A 24,903-nucleotide genomic window follows, 5' to 3' on the forward strand; every position below is an offset into this window, starting at 1 on the left:
GGTGGATGGGTAGGTGGGTGGAGAGATGAATGGGTAGGTGGATGGGTGGATGGATGTGTGGATGAGTGGGTGGACGGGTGGATGGATTGGTGGGTGAATGGGTAGGTGGATGGGTAGGTGGGTGGAGAGATGAATGGGTGGGTGGATGGGTGGATGGATGTGTGGATGAGTGGGTGGATGGGTGGGTGGGTGGATGAATGGGTGGATGAGTAGATGGATGGATGGATGGGTTAGTGGGAGGGTAGATATATGGATGGGTAGGTGGGTAGGTGGATGGATGGGTGGATGTGTGGATGCATGGATGGATGGGTAGGTAGGTGGATGGATAGATGTATGGATGGATGGGTGGGTGGGTGAATGAATGGATGAGTAGGCAAATGGGTGGATGATGAGTGGGCGGATGGGTAGGTGGGTATAAGAATGGATGGGTGGATGTGTGGATGGATGAGTTGGGGGGTGAATGGATGGATGGGTGGATGTATGTATGTATGGGTGGGTGGCTGGGTGGATGGATTTGTGGGTGAATGGGTGGATGGATGAATGGATGAGTAGGCAGGTGGATGGATGAGTGGGTGGATGGGTAGGTGGGTGAATGGATGGATGGGTGGATGTGTGGATGGATGGGTGGGTGGATGGATGGGCGGGTGGATGAGTGGAGGATGAATAAATATAGTAGGAGACTCTATAGAGTGAGGACAGCCAAGGATTGAGAAAGGGAAGATAGTATCTGGAATGCTGGACTAGGAGAGACAGTGTCTGGAGTGCTGGACTAGGAGAGAAGTCCAGGAAGCCAGGTTGGGTCCCAGTGCATCCATGTGGAGTTGAGCAGCCCAGACTGACACAAGCCCTGGACCGACAACCTCATCTTTGACTTGGGCCCCAGTAGAAGGGGATCAACTCTGGGGGCAGAGACATGGAGCCTCTGCTGCCCCCTGACAACAGGGGTTCAGGGCAGGCTCTCCTTCAGCAAGGGGCTGAGGGAAAGCCAGATGCCCTGGACTCCACTGAGGGCTTCACTGAGGGCTTCACCAAGGGCAGGGCCAGTTTCCCCTCCCGTCCTCCATGTATGGGTTCCTGAGGTCCCCTCCTGTCTGTGACCCTCAAGGCTGGGCTGTGTCCGAAGGACGGGCATTTCCAGGAGATTCCAGAGTCAGGATTTGGGCAGAGAGCTGACCCCAGGCGTGTGCACTATCAAAGGACAGCGTGGGTGTGGGGAGGGGTGGGGGCCTATCCACTCTGCTCCTCTCAGCAGCTTCTCTCAGAGGTGGCCACCAAGGTGATGGGGCACCCCAGTGTCCCTCATCCTTGCTCCCAGCCGCCCTTAAACCCAAACCTGGGTCAGGTTGGCATTTATTGCTGCATGGAGCAGCCGCGGGATGTTCCGGAGCCCTGCATGCTTTCCAAAGGGAAGCAGAGGGCCAGGAGATCCTTCCCGCCAGATACTTCCAGTCGTTCCCTGTCTCCCTTGCTTTGGCCCCATAAATATTCGTATTCGTTGAACACAAGTATTATGTATGAAGATTTATCAAACACTGTATTAGTCTCAGTGAGAATATATTTTACAGGTATTGCCATGTCCTGCAAAATATTCATGACTTCATGGTTTCGGAAGAGCAGTCAGTCTTTTCACTATTGACAATATGTTACTAGTTTGGGTCCCCAGGGAATCTTAAAAGACCTGTCTGTAATGAAATTAGCTGTTGTATTTGGAGAGAGTGGATAAAACTGAAGCTGGGAGAGAGAGAGAGACATTATCTACAAAAGCAAACCAGGGTCTCTCCTTTTTATCTTCACTTTGTAATCATCAAAATTAATAGCCAGGCACATTAAATTGGTTTACATTTTTATAGTGGAAGTAAAGAGAGGGACAAGGGAGCTGGTGGGACGCTTTGCCTGCTGCAGCTTCCACACTCCCCTCTGCCCTCCACACTCCCTGAAGTAGACAGCCAAGGTTGCACACACGTGAAGGACAAGGGGCCTGGAGTGCTGGAAGGTGATGGTGCTTCCCCCACTGCAAACAGGGTGGAGTCCTGCTTGCTGGACAAAGGTCATGGTGGCGGCTGCTGGTGTCGCGGAATCTGAGGGTGGAGGGAGGGCCCACTGTCCCATGGCAGCTGCCCTGGTCTGGAGTCCACCTCTGTTCTTTCTGCCGGCACTTGCTCATGGTGTTTCTTTTCCGTGTGTGCCTTGTTACGTTTGACTGTATGCTGCTCGTTGTCGTTGAACATTGATTTGTAGGCATAACCCAAGGCCTAGGCTGGAAGCTGTCCTCTCCAGAAAGGGTTGTGTTTGTTCCTCCAGGCTCCTGGAGGCTGCCTGTGCTACCCCTGTCCATGCTGTCCCTGCCCGTGCTGCTCCTCCATCAAGTTCAGGTCTTGATGGTTGCTTGGACCACGCCGAGGCTGCCCGTCCTGAAGGCGAGTCCCCCACTGCTTCACCCTCACCACTGTTTATGGAGGGAGAGTTTTCTATTTGGCACCTCTGGTTTCTTCCCCCTTTCTCCCTCTTTGAAATGTCAAAGTCACAATATTCAGAACACCCCCTTAGGAAAAAAGCAAATTGCAGGCCCACTCATTTCTCTGATTCCCATTTTCCCTTCACTTTTGGCCTAGCAATGTCTTGCCATCTTGTCAGGTATTTATTGCTTTTTAGAAGTCGATGTTGTTGTTTAAATCCAGCATTCTTAGTGCTTTTCAGCGGGAGGCAGGTTGGTCTGCTCACAGAGGCCACAGTTCTGGGAAACTTTAGCTGGGGCTGAATCCCTGTCTTGGGCTGCCAGCACCGTGGGCCCAGGGAGAGCAGGTGCCCTGAAGGATGGGTGTGGACAGGCGGAGGCTCCAAAACGGGACAGCCGGATTTGGGCTGTTTGGGGATCACCTCCCTCGGGCCACAGCCATGCCCAGTTTCTCTTTGCGTGGGAGCACAGCGTGGCCCCCACGTGGCTCCCACCTTCCTAGCAGTGCCCTCCCTCTGCCCCTTCCTCCCCGATTATCTTGTGCCCGGCCACCTCTCAGTTTGTGCTGTTTCCTCTCTTGGAATATTGGCTATAGTCGCTGTGACAGATGGAAATCCGTGACTCAAAGAGAAGCTGGGAGCTTGAAAGCCCACTTCCTTCCAAGTTGAAAAATCACAGCCGCCCACGTATCCCAGGTATCATGTGCTGGGAGAGCAGGCAGCCAAGTGTGAAATGACTCTTTAGGGGGCAGGGACCCAGAGGAAGCTGGCAGGGATGCCTGCTTTTCTGGAGCGCTCTCATCCCCCAGGAGATGGCCAGCACCATCCTTCTGGGTGGGGCTGTGGGGTGGGAGGCAGCCTGACCTCATGTGGGTGCCCTCTCGCTCCTGGCACTTGGCCCTGGCTCCTCTGGGTGAGGGAACTCAGAGCCTCTGATGGTCCCGGCCTTTGCATGCCTCAGTTCCTTTACTTCTGCGTGTTACAGACCCTGACTGAAATGCAGAACCGCGGTGTGGCTGGTGAAACCTGGAGGGCTGGTGGGACCCTCACAAGCCCAGCCCTACGGGAATCCCAGCTCCTTCCTTTCTGCTGGAGGCATTCGGCCTCATGGTCACACACTGGCTGCTCCAGCCCCGAGCACTGAGTCCTGGTTCCAGGCACAAAAAACAGTACAGGGCTGTGGATAAAAGGCGAAAACCTCAGATTCCAGAAGTCTGCTTTTTTAGACATATTTCTCAGACATTCCACCCAGCAAATTCCACCTGAGTCTTACGGACTAGGTGTTAGTCGGGCGCCACCCTCCTCTGCACGGTCACCGGGGAGGCCGGGCTTTCATCTGTGCCCGCTGCCGTCAAGTGAACTATCGCTCTGTGGCTGAAGGACAGGGGATGGGTGGTGGCCCGGGCGTCTGCTGGGCCCCTTCCCTCTAACTGCCCTCCTCATGTGGGATTCCTGGTGCTGCTGTAACACTGACCACAGACTGGGTGGCTGTACACAGCGGAGACTTACTCTGTCTCTGTTCTGGAGGCCGGAAGTCCAAAGTCATGGTGCTGGCAGGGCCAGCTCCCCTGGGGGCCTAGGTCTGCTGCAGGCCTGTCCCACTTGGGGGGCTCCGGGTGGTCGTGGCGTTGTCTCTGCCTCTGACGTCATGTGGCCTCTCTTCTCTGCCTGTGACTATCTGAGCCCTCTCATTGTCTAATCAGCATGCTTCTTAATGGATTTAGGCCTCCTGCCCCGAGTCCAGGATGACCTCTTTTTGAAATCCTTAACTTAATTATACCTGGAAAGACCTTACTCCCACATCCACAGGTTCAGAGTGGAAATGACTTTTGGGGCCCTCATTCAACCCACCATCCCGCTCCATTCATCTAAACTGGGGCACGATCCCTCGACCTCCAGGGTGGCTGCGTGAGGCCCATGGGCAGCTAGAGGTGTGGGGCCAGTCGGCCGTGGCTGTCCCGGGGGCCACGATCCCCTCCAGCCCATCTCTGACGTGCGTGGCAGATCCAGGCTGTCAGACTGCTGGATCCTCCCGAGGAAGCGGGAACTCCAGGGTTTCAGGTGAAATCTACAGGGATTTCAATGTTGGCAAAAACTCAGGATTCTGAGAGCGTCGCGTGGGACAGACACGCCTGTGGCCTGGTGGACGTGGGCTGAATGGGCGGGGCCGGCTTCTGCCCACCACCCTGCAGGGCCGTAAACGGGGGCTCTAGGAACCTCCCTGGTTGGGGGCAGAGAGGTGGGGCCAGCAGCGTCCTCCCGGGCACCAGCTCACCCCTGCTCCATGGCCATCTCCTGCCTCCTCGGGCACAGGGGGAACAGTGTGGCCATCCCGAGCCCCATGGGTGAAGCGTGAGGACGGCCAGTGCACACGTGGCTCAGAAGGGCCCAGGAGCCGCAGCCTGGCGGGTCTTTGTGGCCGCGGTGAGCCTCACTGTCTATGCAATGGGGACAGCATGGCGCTGATATCATGGGCAGTGTGAGGATTACAGGACGGGCACGCCGAGGTACCAGGCGGGTCCCGGGCCCCTCTCTTTGTCTCTCCCACCCTGCCTTGCCTCCCCGGCCTGCCCTGCTTTCGTGGGGCCGCCCCACATCCCACAAGCCCTCCCCTGCCTTTAGAAGTGTGTGGGAACCCGCGAGGGGCAGGCACTGCCTGGGGGCTGCTGGAATGATACCAGCAAACAGAACGGGTGGCGGCACCCAGCAAGGGAGCGTCGGCCCGGGGCAGGGTGTTTAGGGGTCTGCTTGCTCTACCAGCTTAGCCTCCTGTATTATTTTCCTGGGGCTGCTGTCACAGATCACCACAGATGGGGCCTAAAATCACATACGTTTCTTCTCTCATAGCTGTGGCATCCAGACACCCACAGTGGATTTCACTGAGTGACTGCTGAGCTACGGGCAGGGCTGTGCGGCCTCCAGAGGCTGCAGGGAGGGTCTGTCCTTCCCTCCCAACTCCTGAGGGCTCCAGGCATCCTTGGCCACATTGCTGCACCCTCTGCCTCCATCACATGAGCTGTTTCCTCTTCTGTCTGCATCAAATCTCCCTCCCCGTGCCTTTTACTTTTTGTGTGTGTGAGACAGGGTCTCACTCTGTTGCCCCGGCTACGGTGCAGTGGTGTGATCTCAGCTCACTGCAGCCTCAGCCTCCTAAGGTCAAGCGATTCTCCTGCCTCAGCCTCCCAAGTAGCTGGACTTACAAGTGCCCGCCACCACACCAGGGTAATTTTTGTGTTTTTAGTAGAGATGGAGTTTCACCGTGTTGGCCAGGCTGGTCTCAAACTCCTGGGCTCAAGGGATTCTCCTGCCTCAGCCCCACAGTGTTCTGGGATTACAGCTGTGAACCCCTGTGCCTGGCCCAATTCTCTCTCATAAGACACTTGTTTTTGTTTGTTTTGAGACGGAGTCTTGCTCTGTCACCCAGACTGGGGTGCAGTAGCGCGATCTCAGCTCACTGCAACCTCTGCCTCCAGGGTTAAAGCAATTCTCCTGCCTCGGCCTCCTGAGTAGCTGGGATTACAAGCACCCACCACCAGGCCCAGCTAGTTTTTGAATTTTTTTTAGTAGAGATGAGGTTTCGTCATGTTGGCCAGGCTGGTCTCGGACTCCTGACCTCGTGATCCACCTGCCTCGGCCTCCCACAGTGCTGGGATTACAGGCGTGAGCCACTGCGCCTGGCCCACTTCTCTCTTATAAGACACTGGTGATTGCATTCAGGGTGCAACTGGGTGCAAGGGCACCCTCTGTCTCAGGGCCCCTAACTTAATCGTATCTGTAAAGTCCCTTGACCATGGAAAGTGACAGACTCGTGGGTTCCAGACACATCAGAGCCTGATGCCTTTGGGATCCGTCATGTGTCCCACCACACCTGTCCTGCCCGATTAACAGATATAGACAGACCCAGTGTGTATTTGTTAACTTAATGCCATTTCTTCCAAAACGTGAATTCATTGCTGACATATAGAGACAGAAATCTGTACACCGGCACCTCCTGTTGGAATTTTAGAAGATCTGGTATCTCTGGACTCGAGTCCCTGGGTGGCAGTAATCCGTGGGTCTGAGCCGCAGTCCCCACCACTCCCTATTGCCCCAGACACACACGCCAAGTGACAATCTGTTCATCCTTCAACTTCCCTGTTTTCCTCAGGGTCTGTTGACAGGAGGTGGCTGAGAAGCGGGCACAGGTCCCCTCACAGCCCAGACCACCCCCGCCTGCCCATCTGCTCACGAACAGAGTCAGCCCCCGAGGAAATCACTTTCCCCGCCACACTCCCAGACGGCCGTCTCCTCCCCTGTGATCGTCTTCCAAATTATCTCCTGTAGTTAGAAAAGTGCGTTCCCTCGGGTCATGGGAAAGGAACTTCAAATGATGATTCCATAAAAGCAGAATGACCATGGGCACTCGGCGGCCGTGGTCGGAAGTGAGCCATCTTTTCCAATTACCACAGTGATGATGAATGAGGGGGAGGAAGCCTTGTGTTCAGCCCTGAATCTCAAAAGGAAGCTGCTTTTCCTCTCACAAGTCAAATCACTGCCTCCAAAACCAAGCTGTGTCCCCAGCTCTGAGCAGGGACGAAGGCGTGGAGAATGTCCTGGGGAAAGTGGGTGCCCCATGGCACTCCGTCAGTAGCGCTGGGGCAGGTGGGGGGACCCAGAAAGGCCTGGAGACGCGCTGTGTCCTCCAAGCCACTACGTCCGACCACTTTCCCCTAAGAACTTGTTGTCCACAGTCTGGACGCCCGCTCTGCCCACCCGCCTGGACCTCGGCCCCTAGACCCCGGGAGGGCCACCCCCAACAGGCGTCTGCACGGCTCTGGGACGCCCCTGAGTGGGCTGCCTCCTGGCCGGGGCCCTGGAGCCAGGCCGACTCCTCGCCATCCCAGACAGCGGCTCCCATTGCTCTGCACTTGAGAGTCACCTGGGGATGGTTTAGATGTTGCAGCGTCCAGGCCACGCCCCGGCAGTTACGTCCACTCCGTGGGGGAGGCCCAGGCAGGCGCCGGCGCCCTCAGACTCCCCATGTGGTTCCGGTGCGGACGGGCTTCATCTGCTGCCCTGGGGTGGCCACTTCCAGGGCTGCCTGTGTGGGAGTCCCCTGGAGGCCTGGTTAGAACAGGCGCCAGCACCCCGGGGGTTCTGACTCGGCCGTTTTGGAGAGGGTCTCACAGGCTCCCAGGTGAGGTGGACGCTGCTGTCCTGAGGGTGGGAGCCACTGTCTTGAGTGTGGGCCCCGCCGTGAGCGCCCCCTGTCCTGAGTGTGGGTCCCCCTGGCCCAGGTGCCACTGTGAGAGCCGCCATCCTAAAGGCTGTGCTGCCAGCCCTGACTCAGCTCCTTCGGACCCAAGCCCCACCCAGGACTGCTGGTCCCCACCACCCAGTGCCTTGAGGAGCAGGAGGAGAAACCCCAGGCCTGGCCCTCACATCGGCACCTGGGCCACACTCTCCACCCCAGGGGCTCCCTGGCTCCCCTCTCAGGGCCCACTGAGCCCAAACACCCCCCAAATTGAGCTCCAGGAGGCCACCCAGGCAAGGCTGTGCCCAGGCGAGGATGTACCCAGGTGAGGGTGTGCCTGGGCGAGGGTATCCCTGGGTGAGGGTGTGCCCGGGCGGAGGTGTGCCTGGGTACGGGTGCTGCTTCTCATCTCTCCTCTGCTTCCATTTTTGGTGGCGGATTCTAAGCAGCTGCCTCTTGTGTTAGACGAAGATGCCCTGGTGGCCTGTGCTGCTTAAGATGCCTGGGGTGGGGGCCTCTCTCCTGGTGATGAATCCACTCAGGGCGCTTGCCCAGCCTCGGGCAATCACTGCATCCCAGCGGTGCAGGGTCTGATAGGGACTGTGGGTGAAGGCCACAGGGGTGACAGCCACAGTGCGCATGAGGATGGCCAGTCCTGAAATACACAGGGAGGCTGTCCGGAGAGAGATAGACAGACAGAGGGTGGGAAACCGAGTCGTCAATGTCCACACGTCATCTCGCCCCTGGGCTGATCAGAACATCGGACTCTGCACAGGCCCCTGGGTTCCACCCTCGTCCCCCCATGGACGGTCACCGGAGTGGTTTATCTGCTTGGAAAGCCTGACCACTGTGCCCACCCTCCTCTCTCTGCCTCAGCTCAAAGCTCCTCTGCGCTCCCACTTCCTGCAAAGCTCAAAGCAAGATCCCAGCCGGCACAGAAAGCTCTCACCCCATCCCATCGTCCCCTTTCTGCCCCCACAGCCCTGACCTGCACACGCAGCCACTCGCAGGACACCTTCCTGCCCTCCTGGCCTTTCTCTTCCCTCAGACTCCTCCTCGTGGGGACCCTGCCCCTGCCTCTGGCCACACCTGCGAGGAAGCGGCTGCCCTGGGCTGGCACCTGCTCACCTGTGTGCATGACGGGGCATGAGCTCTGGGGGGCAGGCAGGTGTGTGCTGCGTTCACCGGGGCCACCTGGGGCTACCTGGCCCAGGCGGCTCTTGGGATTTAGCAGATGCTCTGTGAGTTTTGATAATGGATAGGTGAATAAATGGCGCAGCTACAAATTGACATTTTATGTTTGCAGCCATCAAAAGTTATGTTTATGAAGAATTTTTAGTGACGTGGGAAAATACTCAAGACGTAGTGATAACAACAGAACGCAGGTGGCAGACACCAGATACGTGGATGGAGCTGCGCCGAGGAGTTTCACGTGATCTTATAAAATAATATGGAGCGCGAAAATACTGATATTAGTTTTCCCTGCGGCATGAGACCCCAGGTGATCCTCTGTGTGCATGTGTGTGTGTGTGTCCGTGTGTGCAGAATTTTCTACCAGAAGCATTTATGACTTTTCCAGTCAGAAGTGATGCACTTTCTAATTAAAGTAGTGGAAGCATATATTGCTGGCAGTGAAACAAAACTAATCTAAACCTTCTGGAAAATGACTTGGCACCAAGATTCATGAAATTTCTCTATCTTTGACGTAGTGGTTCAATTTCTGAGATAAGCAATCCTAAATATGTAATTAATACATAAGTGATAAACGCGTGAGCTCTCAGGGTTGTCAGGCAGTCGTTTCTGTGGACTCTGCCGTCTCATGGATGTTTCCTGGTGGTTGGAAGGTCATTGCTCTGACTGCAATTGAATTCTACCTGTGACGGCATGGAAGGCATCGGCGGCCATAACTTCATGTGGAGGCAAAAAGCAAAATGCAGACCCCTCCATCTTGAAGGTGGCACACGAATGATCCGTGCCCCCCTGGAGCCGCATCCAAATCACCTGCCCTGTCCAAAGTCATGCAGGGCAGGAGGAGGCTGCATTTGCCAGGGAGGGGTTGGCCTCCCTCTCCGGCCAGCGAGTGGGGCCCCAGGTCCCTCCTCTGAGGACTGGTTCAATCTGAATGTGTCCACACGGCATGTTCCTTCCCCGTGGCCACCAGGCAGTCCTCGTGCAGTATGGGTGGTGAATGTTCTCACAGCCATCCCAACCTCCAGGCGGAATTGGGAGGGGCAGGGGCCGGCAATGGGGCAGTCCCATGGATGGAGACCCTTTACGTTCCCTGGAGGAGAAGTGTCCAGCTGGCACCTTGGTCTGGCCCAGAAACTCCTGTGTGGTTCTCGTTGGACAGTTCCCGCGTGCCCACCGCAGCAGCACTTCCGTCTGTGAAGCAGGGCACAGAGTGAAGCACAGCTGTGGTCCCCAAGGCCAGGTGGGCACCGTCACCTGCTTCCTTGGCAGAGGATGCCCTTCCTCTCCTGAAAGGGGTGTGACCATGGTTTAGTGGCTGTTTATTTAACACCTTTGCCTGACACGATACAGGGGCGGTGCCTTTCTCCATCCCCTGGGACACCCTCTTTGAGAGCTTTGCAGTTCAGAGCACTGTGGTGGAGTGTGGCTGGGACTCACTGCCTCCTGGCCATGGGCCCAACCTTTAGCCTCAGTAGTCTCATCAGTTACATGGGGGTGACAAAAGCACCTGGCTTGGAGGGAACCCTGGGGATTAAAGGAGGCAAAGCTCGTGCAACGCCTGCACGAAGAACACGGTCAGTGCTGTGCTGTGAATGCATTGCCAGCTGCCCCCACGTGGGAAGCTTTACCCCTACCATGGCACTGAGAGGGGTCTGCAGCGGCTCTGCCCTCTCCAAGGGGTTAATGCCCTTAATGTGAGAATGGGTTAGTTATGGGAATGGCTTATCTCAGGAGTGGGTTGGTTATCAGGGGTGGGTTAGGTATGGTGGGAGCAGGTTAGTTATCATGGGAGTGGGTTATCTCAGGAGTGGCTTGGTTAGCTCTGGAGTGCAATGGTTATCATGGGAGTGGGTTAGTTAACTTGGGACTGGGTTACCTTAGGAATGAGTTGGTTATCACAAGAATGGGTTGGCTATCATGAGACTGGGTTAGTTATCTCAGGAGTGGGCTAGGTGTCTTGGGAATGGCCTGGTTATCTCAGGAGTGAGTTGGTTATCATGGGAGGGAATTGGTTGTCTCGGGAGTGAGTTGGTCATCTTGGGAGTTGGTTTTCTCAGAAGTGAGTTAGTTTTCTTGGGAGTGAGTTGGTTATTATGAGAGTGAGTTGGTTAGTGGAATTAGCCCGGTTGTCTCAGGAGTGAGTTGGTTATTGTAGGAGTGAGTCGGTTATCATGGGAGCGAGTTGGTTATGTTGGAAGTGGCTTGGTTATCCTGGGAGTGAGTTAGTTATCTCGAGTGAGTTGGTTATGATGGAAGTGGCTGCAGAGGGGCCCTATGTATAGTCAGGGCTAGAAGGAGAAGGTGGGGGACCCCATGTACAGTTGGAGCTGGAAGGAGAAGGTGGGGGACCCCGTGTATAGTCGAAGCTGGGACGAGAAGCGGGGGATCAGAGGCTTCAGGCGTCCTGCTCAGGGTGGCAGCGGCCATGTAGCGCCAAGGTGCCGGCAGAGGCTGGAGTCAGGACTTCCAGCTGGGAGGGCAGGGCAGAAGCAGGCGCAGGCCCAGGGCAGCCTCTGGGAGGGCAGGTGCGGTCAGAGCCACTTGGCTTTCCCGGTCACGTTCTTTGGAACAGGAGGGATCTGTTAATAGCTCGGAAAAGTGGAAATCCCATGGATCTGATTTTGCCTGTGGGGAAGGTTGCCATGGGTGCCTCGTGGCAGGATTTCTGGAGCTCTCATCTTCCCTGTCTCTTATCTGCAGCATGGCCTCATATCTTCTTTCACAAAGAATTCCTTCCAAAGAGGCAGGGTTGCTTGATCCCACCAGGAAACAAGGACAAATCATGAAGAATGATGGTACAAGAAACTAGTAAAAGTGTGGAGACGCCCAGCCTGTGGCTGCAGGGCTCAGGACCAAATCCCTCTAAACCCACTGTGGGATGGAGCCACCAGTGGTCCCTGTAGCTGCACTGGGGGTCACAGGGAGTGGCTGGTGCTGCCACAGCCCAGGGGCTGGAGATGGGGCCTCCAGCCTGGGAAGCCAGCGGGGCCTTCGGACGGGCACCTGGAGAGTTTGCTTTGCTCTTCCCCACCCCCAACGCCCTGGCTTCACCGACAGCCCGGTGCCGGGTGCCGTGCGGGCAGGGAAGGGGAGGCCCATTGCTGGCACTGGTGTCCCCCGGGCAGCTTCTCTCAGCAGCTACGGGATGGTGACAGCACTGACTCCACCAGCCGAGGAAGAAGATCAGATCCGAGGCAGCAAAGGCTCCTTCACCCCAGTGCACGCCCAGTGCAGGGCTCGGGGTCCCTGAGCTCCATGCCCACCATCCGCACAGTCCTGGGACAGGGACTCGATGGGGTCCACCTGTGACCAAGGAGGACCCTCAGCCAGGAGAAATCAGGCAGCTTAGCAGGCAGCAGTATCTGGACCAGGGGCTGCTTGGTTCTCTTAGCACAGGTGCAGCACTGAGGGGAGGCTTGGAGCCCCAGGGTGGAGAGAGGATGGGAATAGCAGCCTCTCTCTTCAAAACACACTCAGTGGGAGGCCTGGCAGCCCTCATACCTCCGCGAGGAAACCGTGAGCAGCGGCATGGCCAGGGTGTCCCTAACCCCCGTGCAAGTGACGTGACCACAGCACGTAGGCCAGTGAAGGCCCAGCTCCTTCGCGCCTTCTGGCCAATGAAGCAGATTCAGGCAAAGCTGGGGGCATCTGCCAAGTCCCCTTAGCTGTGTAACGCGACACTCGCCAGTTCCAGGGATTCGGATGTGGACAGCTTTCGGGCTGCTGCCAACCCCATAGAGTAAAACGAGTTTGCCATTCGTGCAAGGCAGGGCGGCTGGAGGACAAGAGCGTCCTTTGGGATTAAATAGATGATGACAAAGCCAGTTCAAGGGACAGGCTAACTGGCAACACGACAAGAGATCAAGCCGATGAGATGAAAACCAAGAGAATGAAAATGGAGAATGAAGCGTCGGGAGGCAGGAGATAAACCGGGAGAGGAAACGTTCACTTAACAGAGGTTACAGAAGAGAAAACAGGGATGGCAGATGGGAATACAGTCACATCATTAACAGAACAAACTTCCTGGAGCTGAACGTCGACATCAGTGTGGATTGCCAAGTGTGACTGTGATTCGCTTCAAGATATGCCCTGACCAAATCTAGGATCCCAACAACAACAACAACAATCAGTGTCCAGAGACAGGCAGAAACAAAATGCCAGTCTGAAGAAGAAAGAGTGTCCTGCCAACCTCAAAACACTCGCAGGCAGCACTGGGCACTGTATGAGGCAAAAAAACCCCGTTGAGCCTGGAATTCTATACCCAGCACAATTATCAAGCCAGCATGAGGAGCAATGAAAGAGACTTCCAGACATTTGAGGGCTCAGGAAGTTTACTTTCCACACAACCCATCTTCAGTCTTCTTTAGAGATATACTTCAGTGGGATGAGAGGACCTCCAGGACCTGAGCAGACGTGGGATCCACAGGGCGATGGAGCCCACCCAGGCTTAGAGTGAGAAGGGCCTGGGGGTGGCCGCTGGGCAAACAATTGATGTAAAGGGACCTGGGAGTGAGAAGGCCATGAGGTGAGGGCACTGAGGGCCGGCCCTGCAGTCGGAAACATCTCTGGGAAGATGGGGCTGTGCTCGCCGGTCACACCGCCAGGAGGCCTGAGCTCACAGGGCAGCAGAGCACAGCTGTCGGGAGGAGCTGCTCCATGCCACGTTGCCTGGGTTCAAACATGGTTCTGATGCTGACCAGCCCTGTGACCGTGTGTGTGTGGCCTGACCTCTCTGAGCCTCAGTTTCCTCATCTGCAAAATGGGGTGAAATACAGAACCTACGTCCCAGGGGTGTTGTGGGGAATGACATGTTAATGTGTGGGAAGGGCGCTTGCTCAGTAGATATTATTATTATTATTATTATTATCTTTTTGTCTTCTCTAAACGGGCATATGAAAAGTCAAGATCCAAACCTAAAACAAGTCAAAATATGCATAATTCTGAGAAATTGATAGTGTAACAGGAAAATCAATGATACTGTCTTGACCTTTGAAAGTTCTTCATGAAGCAGCACAGGTTTAGTGGGTGATAGAATGATATTTCCATCATAGTGTCCATGCCGTGCTGGCGCCATGGTGGATTGTAACTATGTAATCCTGATGTGGGCATGTCAATTTGCTGCTTTTTTCCTTTCTTTCTTTCTTTTTTTGAGACGGAGCCTCACTCACTCTGTCACCCAGGCTGGAGTGCAGTGGCGCGATCTCAGCTCACTGCAACCTCCGCCTCCTGGGTCCAAGCGATTCTCCTGCCTCAGCCTCCTGTGTAGCTGGGATTACAAGTGCGTGCGCACCACCACACCTGGCTAATTTTTATATTTTTAGTAGAGATGGGGTCTTGTCATGTTGGTCAGGCTGGTCTCCAACTCCCGACCTCAAGCGTTCTGGCCGCCCCAGCCTCCCAAAGTGCTGGGATCACAGGTGTGAGCCACCGCACCCGGCCTGCTTTGCATTTCAGAACCACCCCGTCATCAAGTCCTGTGAACACTCACTCACGGTGATAGAGCTGAGGGTGGGTGTCACAGATGCCTTTAGGGATGTAAAAGTAGCGGCACAGCTGAGCAGCAGGTGGATCAGGGCGCCCATTTCTCATCTGATGAGGCAGGGAGTCTGGAGATGCTGGATAGAGTCAGAGCTTCCAGAAATAGAGGCTTACGTATTCCTTTTGAAGCCACCAAGGTAACCACAGGATCACTAAAAATAGCTAAGAAAAATCGAGGGAAGGAGGGGGCAGGGGAAGAAGGTGGGGTGAAAACGGGCTCAGCCCCTCATTTTTCATGCCAAGAAGTCAGGGGACCTCGTCTCAGGCTGACGAGGCGAGACCTGGATCTGCAGCAGACACAGTGAAAAGGACTCAAACCAGAAAAAGGCATCTCCTTTGAAGTGTGGCGCTTGGAGAGGAGACAGAGCACACAGTTGTCAACTCTCCGTTTCATGATTTTCTGGATTGTTTGAATTTTTCAACTCGTGCATATTTTATTTTACAAGTGAAAAAGTAAAGCCCCAATGCCGGGCATCGGGCAGCCGTCCGGAACCACACTCAGCCACCCTGCTGCCAGGTGTAAAGCCCCAATGCTGGGCATCGGGCAGCCGTCTGGAACCCACTCAGCCACCCTCCTGCCAGGTGTAAAGCCCCAATGCTGGGCATCGGGCAGCCGTCTGGAACCCACTCAGCCACCCTCCTGCCAGGTGTAAAGCCCCAACGCCGGGCATCGGGCAGCCGTCCGGAACCCACTCAGCCACCCTCTGGCCAGACGGCCAATGCCCACCTGAGGCCTGAGCCCCGCGAATGATGAAGTCTCTCTCGAGTTAGAAGCTGCTGTGCCTGCCTCTGGGAGACATCCAATTCCAGACTTTCCAAAGTGAAAAATGCAAGTGCAGTATTGATATTTTAAAACAGCATGATTACATATTTATCTCACAGTATTAAGAAAGGGAAGTGATTTGTGTCATTTTTCAATTCTACTTCCAATCTGTATCCTTCAATCCTACATAAATAAGAACACTTTGTTTATCCATTTAAAATAGAATATTCCAGAAAGTCCAGAGGTTCCAGGAGGCTCAGAGCCTCGGCTCTGCAGAGGGGAGAAACCCACTCACTGCCCTGTTGGGGGTGGAGGGTCATGGACTGGAGTCTTCCCAGGGCATCGGTCCTTCCCTCCCCGGAGCAGGAATCCTACAGAGATCCCGCCGGGCCCCAGGAGCTGGTGCCACAAGAGAAGGGCCCTCCCACGCGGGCAGCTGTGGGACGTCAGCATCGGGTATTTCCCAAGTTTGTGTTTCCACTGGCCTTCCTCCGAGGACCAGAGACCTCTCTGTGCAAGCTGACAAAAGGCAGCCCAGCCCCAGCGGTCCATGCCGCCTCTTTCTGACTTAAAACTACTGCCCGGGCACCTGCCCCCCAAATCCACGATGCCCCAGAGACTCCCAGCTCAGAGACAGCCAACGGTGCCGTCTTTGCGGGGAGATACCCCCTCACCCCCGTCCCCCTGGGAATGGCATCCCCAAGCCACATCCACTTGCCCAGCACAACTGAGCACCTAGAAATTTCCCTGGCCCGGCCCCCTTGGGCACCCGCTCCATACACCCTGACAAAGCCGTGGAGCCTCCCTGTCAGCCCAGAAGTTCCACTGGCTCCTTTCCAGTCGACGCTGCCCCACCCCGGGGTCCCCGTCCCGCCCCGATGGCCATGGGGTGGGATTGTGATTCCGTCTGTTCTTGAACCTCACACCGGTGGCCACACGGGATGAGGTCTCCTGTGTTGATTCTTTGACTTGGCGTCACGTGTGTGAGCCGCGTCTCGGCTGCTGCCTGTATCGACGGCTCGGTTCTTCCTACCCCAGAGTAGCAGCATGTATTCGGATATGTGTTCAACTCAAGTTGCGCAGGTGGACAGCGTCAAGGGCTGGTGGGGTTGGTGGCAGTGGCGTGGCGTTTAAAACACCTAATCTTAGAGTCATTGCAGTTTTGAGTTAATATTTTTAACATCAGTAGGCCTGACTGTCAGAGCAGTTTCGGGTTGACAGAGACTGAGCGGAGTTCCTGCATCCTCCACCCCCCAGGCACAGTGCCTGGGCGTGAACATGTGTGAGTGTGACTGTGTATCGAGCCGACGCTGCCCGATGCAGGCGACTCACCCAGGGCCGTAGCTCACGGGGGAGCTCACTCGGTGTCACATCTGCTGTGGGTTTGGACAATTGCGTAAGAACAAGTATTGGCCAGTGCAGTGACTCACGCCTGCAATCCCAGCACTTTGGGAGGCCTAGGTAGGTGGATCGCTTGAAGTCAGGAGTTCAAGACCAGCCTGACCAACATAGTGAAACCGTCTCCACTAAAAATACAAAAATTTGCTGGTTGTGGTGGTGTGCCCAGCTACTAAGGAGGCTGAGGTGGGAGGATCGCTTGAGCCTGGGAGTTCCAGGCTGCCCGGCTGCAGTGAGCTGAGATCGTGCCACTGCACTGCAGTCTGGGTGACAGAGCAAGACCCTGAATCAAAAAATACATAGTAACAAATTCCACCATTACAGCATCACACAGAGCCCACCGCCCTCAGAGCCCCATGCACCACCCATTCATCCCTCCCTCCTCCGCCCGCACCGCCCTTCACTCTGCACAGTCGTGCACTTTCTGGAATGTCCCGAGCTGGCAGCCTGCCCTCTGCAGAGTTTGCTGGGCTTGCACTGGGGGCGGGGGAAGCGGCCGTAGGGGAGAGAGGCGGGAGGGGCGTCTCCTGGGTACAGATGCAGCGTGTCCTAGTCCTGCCTGACCTCCCTCTCTTCCTTTCCCCCAGGCCTCGCCAAGCCCATCGGCCTGGTGGAGGGGCCAGGAGGCCTGGGCCAGGGCGGCTTGGCGGCCACCCTGCGTGATGACGGCCAGGAGGTGGAAGGCAAGTATGAGGAGTATGGCTACAACGCTCAGCTCAGCGACCGCATCTCCCTGGATCGGAGCATCCCCGACTACCGGCCCAGAAAGTGAGTGAATGAGCCGCCCCCCATGCCGGCTGGGGAAGTGAGCCGCCCCCACTCCGGGCCAGGGAAGTGAGTGGCCCCCCACACCGGCCGGGGAAGGGAGTGGCCCCCCCCGAGCTGGCCGAGGAAGTGAGTGGCCCCCACGAGCTGCGGGCTCCTGGGAGAAAGGCGCAAAGGTCTGCTGTGGGAAAGTGGAGTGGTCAGGAGCACCGGCCTGTGGGGCCCTCCTGCCTCCTCTGTCTTCCCTGTCTCTCCTGTCTCTCTCTCGGTCTCTCCCTCTCTCCTTCTCTCAATCTCTCTGTATCTCTCTCTTTCTCTCTCTCTCTCTGTGTCTCTCCCCCTCCCCTACTTTTGGCTGCGGGCGTCCTTCCCAGGGCCTACCCCAGGCATGGGGCACCCCTGCCATAGCTGCATCTGGGGATCGCGGAAGCCAGGCTGAGGCACCATGGCTCACGCAGCACAGGCTCCCTGTGTCAGGCCTTGCCAGCCCTGGTCCCACGTGCTGTGGCCTCTCACTGCTGAGCTGGGTGTCGCTTGTGTCTGAAGCGAAGGGTGTTCCCGTTCCATCCGTGGCCTGCGCACCTCCCATCCTGTCGCCCCCCAAGCTGCAAGAGTGGGTGAATCAGGAGCCAGGCCCTGGAGGCTACAGCTTTGCCTCAGTGCCACTCGGGATGGAGCCTGGTCTCTGACCCTCACAGCTGCCCTGAGGGAACAGCCACGACAAGGCAGGATTTGCCAGCCCCTCCTGCGCCTCTGTCCACAGAGCCTAGCCCACGACAGGATGCTCCCCGGGAGGGCCCCTGGTGGCATCATCCTGCAGAAGCTGGGCGCTCAGGGCTGCCCAGCAGGGCTGCCTTGTCACCGTGGGGTGGTGGCAGGTGGCCTCAGCCACACTTGCTTCCTCCTGGAGCTGCCTGAGGGAGGGCAGGTGGGAGGGCAGCCCCCTCTGCAGCTCCTGGTGTGGTCAGCCTGCCCTACCCACCAGGGGACCCTGACACCAGGATTCTTGGGCCAGGAGCTCATTTGAGATGGGGATGGGGAGGCTGGCAGGGAAGAGAAGTGGGGAGGAAAGGCGTGTCTCAGCCCCATTCCATTTCTTGTGACTCAGGCAGTAGTTCCCAGGGCGTTCACTCAGCTGCTCTGGGGTTCCCCGCGTGTGGACGGAGGGATGTGAGATGGCCGGACAGGCCTGCAGTGTCCGGGAGTGCAGGGAGCGCCCTGGGCCACGTGGAGGTGGCTGCGGGAATCTGGAGCTCCCTGTTCTAGCCAGGTGGGGCCCACTTCACACCTTTCCCACAAACAGGTGCTGGGAACCGGTTCTAGGTGTGATGAGTCTTCCTTAGACAGCACAGCGGTGCCGGTGAGGCGTGCCCAGCTCCCCAGGCTCTGATTCCTCCTGGAGGGGGTCTCCACGAGTCGTTTAGACAAACAGGGCCGAGGCCTGGGCACGGAGGCTTTGGCACCTCAACCACATCCAGAGTGCGACAACATTATTTTATTTTCATTCCACTTATTTTCATGGTTACCATGATTTAACACAAGTGATGCCAGCTTTCCATTTGCAGCGGTGAAATGAAGATTCCTTTTCAAATAAAAAATGCATTTAGTTTTAAAATACGCCGATTTAAAGAAACGTGCTCCATAAGTAGGAACACAGTGGTGCTTTCATGCGGTGCCAGCTACAGACTTGGGGCTGGAATGACTTCGGTTTGGAAAGCGGCTGGTGCGCGTCAGCTGACCTGTGCACTGAGTGTGCACGGTGTGTGTGTGTGCGTGCACGCGTGCATATGTGTGCACATGTGTGCACGCGTGCGTGCATGTGTGTGTGGGTGTGTACATGTGTGCACATGTGGGTGCGCGTGTTGGGGGGCGTTTGAAGGCTCCTGTGTGTCCTAAATTTGGGAGCGAGCTCTGTTTGCTGTCAGGGCTAGCCTCACTGCTGGAGTGAGCACCGTTCTTGGTTGTGAGCCTCCAGGCAGCTGTTGTGTGGCAGGAAGATCAGAGACCCCGAGACCACTTTGATGGTCCACAACTTGCTAGAAGGATGGACAGAAGGATGGACAAAACCCAGCCAGGCTGCTTTTCCCTGCTGTGGGTTCTCATGGCAGAGGACATGGGTTAAAGTCAGCAGAGGGAAAAGATGCCCGGGCAGGGCCCAGGAAAGGCTGGGCGCGAACTCCCGGGTGTCCCCTCCCAGGGGGTCCCGGGAACTTGATTCTCCGCACCCATGTGTGACAACACCTGCCAGGCGGGGCCAGCCAGGAGCCCCCGAGCCTCAGTGTCCAGGGTCCTCACTGGGCTGGTCTTGTGGACATGGCTGACCTCGGTCTCCACCCTCCAGCGGCCAAGCTGATGCTGTGAGGCCAAGGCCCACCATGAATCCCACCATAGCACAGACCAACTGGGGCGGCCAAGGCCAGGTGAGCGGGGCTGTCCTCTCCAGCAGGGGTTCAGGGCAGGGAGGGGCCGGAAGGGGATTCTCAGGGTGTGGAGGAGCCGGCTGCCAAGTTAACCCTTTCCTGCCCACAGCCACAGTGGAACCATCAGTGCAGAGGAAGGTCCCCAAGTGCCCCACCCCTGTCCCCATCTCTCCTCCTGTCACCTGGGGGGTTTCCAGCCCTGAGGAAGGGGCGACCCGTGCCTTGCTCTCCCGCCTGCCTGTTTTATCTCCTAGCTCGTGCTGTGAGGAAGGCTCGTACTGGTTTTCGAATCCCTGCAGGCCCTGGGTCCCCTGTGGAATCCTCTGGAGGATCCCAGTACCACTGTGCATGACCTTGGTCCTGTTGGCAGGCAGGGACCCTGAGCGTCGTAGGGTCCAGTCCTGGGGGCCGCGTCGACTCTGAGTCAGGACTGAACCCGAGCCGGAGGTGAAGCCCTGTGTGACCCTCTGCGTCCCCCCGAGGTTTGTTTTCCGGAGGCCCGGGAGGCTGGAACCGGCTGCTGAGCCAGTGCAGGGCGGGGCAAGGGTCTCTCGGGTCCCATCCTCCCCCCATATCAAGGATGGCTTTTCTAGCATAGACATGGGCCTGCGTGTCACAGACGGTCCTCATTTGCCTCCTGAGGTCCAGTCCCGGCTCCAGGTGGAAGTCCACGCCCCCGCTCTGATCCAGGAGGAAATCCACGCCCCCCGCTCTGATCCAGGAGGAAATCCACGCCCCCCGCTCTGATCCAGGAGGAAGTCCGCGCCCCCGCTCTGATCCATTTCAGCCCAGCTGCAGATCTGCACGCCCCCGCTCTGATCCAGGTGGAAATCCACGCCCCCCCGCTCTGATCCAGGAGGAAATCCACGCCCCCACTCTGATCCAGGTGGATATCCACGCCCCCCGCTCCGATCCAGGAGGAAATCCACGCCCCCTGCTCTGATCCAGGAGGAAGTCCGCGCCCCCGCTCTGATCCATTTCAGCCCAGCTGCAGATCTGGCAGCCCAGGTCTAAGCCAGTCAGAGCATGAAGGTCACCCCAGACCCAGTGGTTGGCTCAGGGCTGGTCAGGTGGTTAAGCCAGTCTAGTCAGAGTGAATTCTGGAATTACCAGGAGGCCATCGAGAAAAAAACAGCCAACCTTTTCCCACAAGGTAAGACCAAAGCTGGGAGCTGGGGAGCTACAGCCATCTTATCAAGAGGGGAGAGCGCCGAGCTTCCAGGGCCCCCCACAAAACCTAAGAAGTGGCCGGTGTCTGAACACCTGGATCCAACTGCTCCCGAAGCAGACCTGCTTGGCTTTGCAATAAATTAGCACAGAGGCACACACACACACACACACACACACATGCACACGCGTATTTTTAATTTTTTGTTTAAGCACATCTGAATTGGGTTTTCTGCTCTTAGAGCCACAGGAGTCCCATTGGATTCCCCTGCTGTGGGATGCAGGACCCCCCAGGCCTGGGCTTGCTATAGTGGGGGCTTATTCCCGTGCTAAGGGTTGTGGGACCCCCAGGCCTGGCCTTGCTGTAGTGGGGCTGATTACTCCTCTGTGGAATGAGGGACCCCCAGGCCTGGGCTTGCTAGAGTCGGGGCTGATTCCCCTGTTGTGGGTTGTGGGACCCCCACGCCTGGCCTTGCTACACAGTGGGGGCTCTTGCTCTCCTTTTGAGGATTCAGCATCCTGCTGCCTCTCCCCAGGTGCAGGTGGCCCCCACTGTAGGAAACCTGTCTGCCAAGATAAAGTCTGGCAGGAGTGGCCAGTCCCAGCTTCATTCTTATGTCACAGAAGACGACATCGGGGTGAACCTTGAAAGAATTGGCATTTGCTCTATACCCTCACTGATAGAAACCCAGTTTATAGATACTCTGGTTTGAAGGCACACAGCTATCTATCTGCCTCCTGAATTAGAGAATGTGAATTTTATATAGATATTTACACATGTATTTATATCCCATTTCTTTCCCCAAAAAAGCGAGGAGGCTTTGACACCAGTGAAACGCACTCCCCACACCCAGCCCGCCCCTGCACATGTGGCCGAGAAACTCGAACGCGAAGGCCTCCTGGCCCCTCGCCTGCCCCTCGCAGGCCCTGCCAACGGTCTCTCCAGCTCCACACCCAGCCCGGAGCTTCCCCAGTGCCTGCAGAATAGATCACAGGGAATTATTCACCTGCAACAGCCCTCACAAGCGTACCACTTAGAAAGCAGACCCCGGTGGACGCTGGGTCTTATCCATCTTCCCAGGGACCACTTTCCTAAAAGGAGCTTGGGTGGAGAGACCCGGACCCGGCGCGGCTCAGCGAGTATGGCTGGGAAGCATCTCCATGGTGCCTGGCCTTTCCCTGGGGTCATTGAAGAACTGCTGGCTGCAGGGGGCTGGCTGCAGACCATGCACTGTTCCCTTAATTCCTGCAGCGAGCTTAGAGGCAGAGCCTGTTATTGTCCCATTTTATACATGGGGAAACTGAGGCAGGAAAGGTTAAATCTCTTTATTGAGATCCCACAGAGAGTAGGTGGTGGCAGAGTGGGGACGTGGAGTCTAGAGATTTTACAGAAAAAGAGGGGAAACCCCAGTCATTCTGAGGGACCAGACGGGGGTGCAGGCTGAAAGCTGAGCCCGGGAGGGGCTGGGGGGCCGCCCTGAGGGGTCTCTTCCCTGGGATCTTGTCTCTCTCTGGGGCGGGCTCTGTCCCACTCCTTCCTCTGCTGGCTCAGGAGTTGGGGGGCTCCACCTCATTTCCACAGCTGCTGCCTGCTGGCCTCCCTCTCCAGCCCTTTGGGGAGGACGTGGGGCCCCTTCCCCTAACAGCTCTCGGAAGCTTCCGTGCAGGCCCCTTCTGGACACTGCTTCACAGACACAGACAGGGCAGCTCACAAGGTTCTGTTTTCACCCAGAGTCTCCATGCTGCCAGGCCGCAGGATGCCTGTGGGGCACATCTGTCTCCAGGGCCTCCTGTGAGTGCCTCCTGTCCTTCAGGCATCTCCTCACCTTGGAGAAGACACATTTGTGTCCCTCATCCTCCAAAAAGAAACCCCTTACTGCTGGCCATCCGGATGGGTCAGTCAATAAGACATAAAATCCAATTAAAAATGGCTCAACCCAAAAAGGGACTCTGTTGACTCAGGCAACTGAAAGGTGGGGCTTCAGGTACAGCTTGATCTGGGGGATAGTCCAGCCCCTGACGGCTCTTGGGTTAGATGTACCTTGACTCTCTTAGGATCCTCGCAGGAAATTGATGGTGCCCTCACGTGGACATGGGCAGAATCCAGGAGACCTGGTGGACACTGGGCATCCAGGAAGTGGATCCAGGAGACTCGGTGGACACTGGGCATCCAGGAAGTGGATTCAGGAGACCCGGCGGACACTGGGCATCCAGGCAGTGACCGCACTGGAATGTTCTTCTCTCCACGGCCTGAAGGGACAGGGGCGAGAATCACAGGCTCCCAGCAACAGCTGGAGCTACAGAGAGAGGACAGGGGGTAGGAACAGTAACTCTGGAGAGAAGAAACCACTGCCAAGACGGTGGGGAGGGGATTGGGGATGCCCCTCACTCCTTCCACCCTTCAGGCTCTGGGGCTGCCTCCCAAGACTGAACCCAACAGAGGCCGGAGGGCAGAGGCGCCTGGCAGGAAGCCCACAGCGGTCGCACAGGGGACAGCACGGGGCTGGGCAGAGCAGAGCCTGGGTTCGGGGAGGGGAGATCCCAGGGAGGAACCGGCCAGCGCCGTCCTCAGGCTCCAAGTGTGGCAGCTGCAGCCAGCCGTCCCCACTGAGCACGCTGGGCCGTCCCAGCAACCATGAGAGCCACACTCTCAGGTGACTTTCATTGGCCCATAGTGGGTCACGTGCTTGTCTGGGACCCAATCACAGCCAGCAGCCTGGGGAATGGCGTTCACTGATTGGTCAAGCCTCGTTACACGTTCCCTGTGGGACATGAGAATGATTCCGCATTGGAGGGGCTGGGGAGCGGAGCAGCCCAGCGGACGCCAGGGTTACTGGGGAGCACTGAGCCCCCTGCGGCCCCTGCATCCTGCGCGTGGCCCTCTGGCCCTCTGCGGTGACAGTCACCATACCGTGGTCTGATGGCAGCCGCTGGAGGCTGAGTCCTGTTGGGACGGGCTGGGTGACGGGGTAGAGGCCTCCCCGGGGGCCCAGCATCCACACCAGGGGCCAGTGGCATTTTTTGTGATGCGTCAGGGCAGAGTTGAGACCTTCAGGGACACCGAACCCACTCTAGAAGTGACTTCGGGCACCGAGCTTGCATGTCCGTGGCCTCCCGTGGGCTTCAGCTGCCGGGCCGACAGCTCCAGGCTCCCCAGGCACGAGGAGGGGTCCCTGCCTGCCCCAGTCCTAGCGGCGTGTGCTGTGGGAACACCCTTTGGTGTTGGTAGCAGTCAGGTCTTCTGTCCCGGGTTGGAAGAGCAAGCAGAGAAGGGACGCTAAAGTGAGCCCTCCCGATTCCCCTAAACCAGCGGCTGGAGACACATCCAGACGGTGGGCCCGGCCCCAGGGAGGGCAGCTCCGCCTCCATTTCCTCTTGGCTTTCTCCACCGCCCTGCGTCACTGGCCTGCAGGTGTTGGGGACAGTGGGGTCCGGGTCTGGAATGGTTTCTCTGGCTGTGTCAGCACCGGCTCCCGGGGAGGCTGCCTGGCTCAGATCCCCCCAGGCGGGGGCTGTGGATGTAGATGACACCATCGGGTTAGGGGCCTCATGTTCCAGCCTGCTGTGCTATTTTTAAGTCCTCAAATAACTTGTATGTTTGATGCCTAATTATTTTATTTTGGTATTTTTTTTTTTTTTAACTCAGAAGTCTAGATTATCCACACCTTGAGACACACCGAGAGAGCTCGATGCGGCGCCCCCGCTGTGGTAGGAAGGAGGTTTATACAGAGTCTTGTGAGGCGGCGCCCACCATGTGGTAGGAGGAGTGTCACGCGGCCCTCACGCTGTGGTAGGAGGAGTGTGACGAGGCGCTGTCGCTGTGGTAGGAGGAGTGTGACCTGGCCCTCACACTGTGGTAGGAGTGTGACGAGGCACTCACGCTGTGGCAGGAAGGAGCTTTAAACAGGGTCTTGTGACATGGCGCTCTCGCCGTGGTAGGAAGAGTGTGACGTGGCACTCTCAGTGCCCCCGCT

General features: G+C 57.1%; 1 protein-coding gene across 1 annotated transcript in view; it reads left to right on the top strand.

The window, feature by feature from the left end:
• The window catches only part of GALNT9 (polypeptide N-acetylgalactosaminyltransferase 9), a 119,376-nt gene that overhangs the window by 17,914 nt on the left and 76,559 nt on the right, over nucleotides 1–24,903 (top strand). The window contains exon 2 of the mRNA XM_011961036.1: nucleotides 17,165–17,345. Within this exon, the coding sequence (XP_011816426.1) occupies nucleotides 17,165–17,345 (181 nt within the window). The remainder of the gene's footprint in view (nucleotides 1–17,164; nucleotides 17,346–24,903) is intronic.

This window comes from Colobus angolensis, unplaced genomic scaffold (assembly GCF_000951035.1).
Source record: "Colobus angolensis palliatus isolate OR3802 unplaced genomic scaffold, Cang.pa_1.0 Scaffold115, whole genome shotgun sequence".
In the NCBI taxonomy this organism is placed as follows: Eukaryota; Metazoa; Chordata; class Mammalia; order Primates; family Cercopithecidae; genus Colobus; species Colobus angolensis.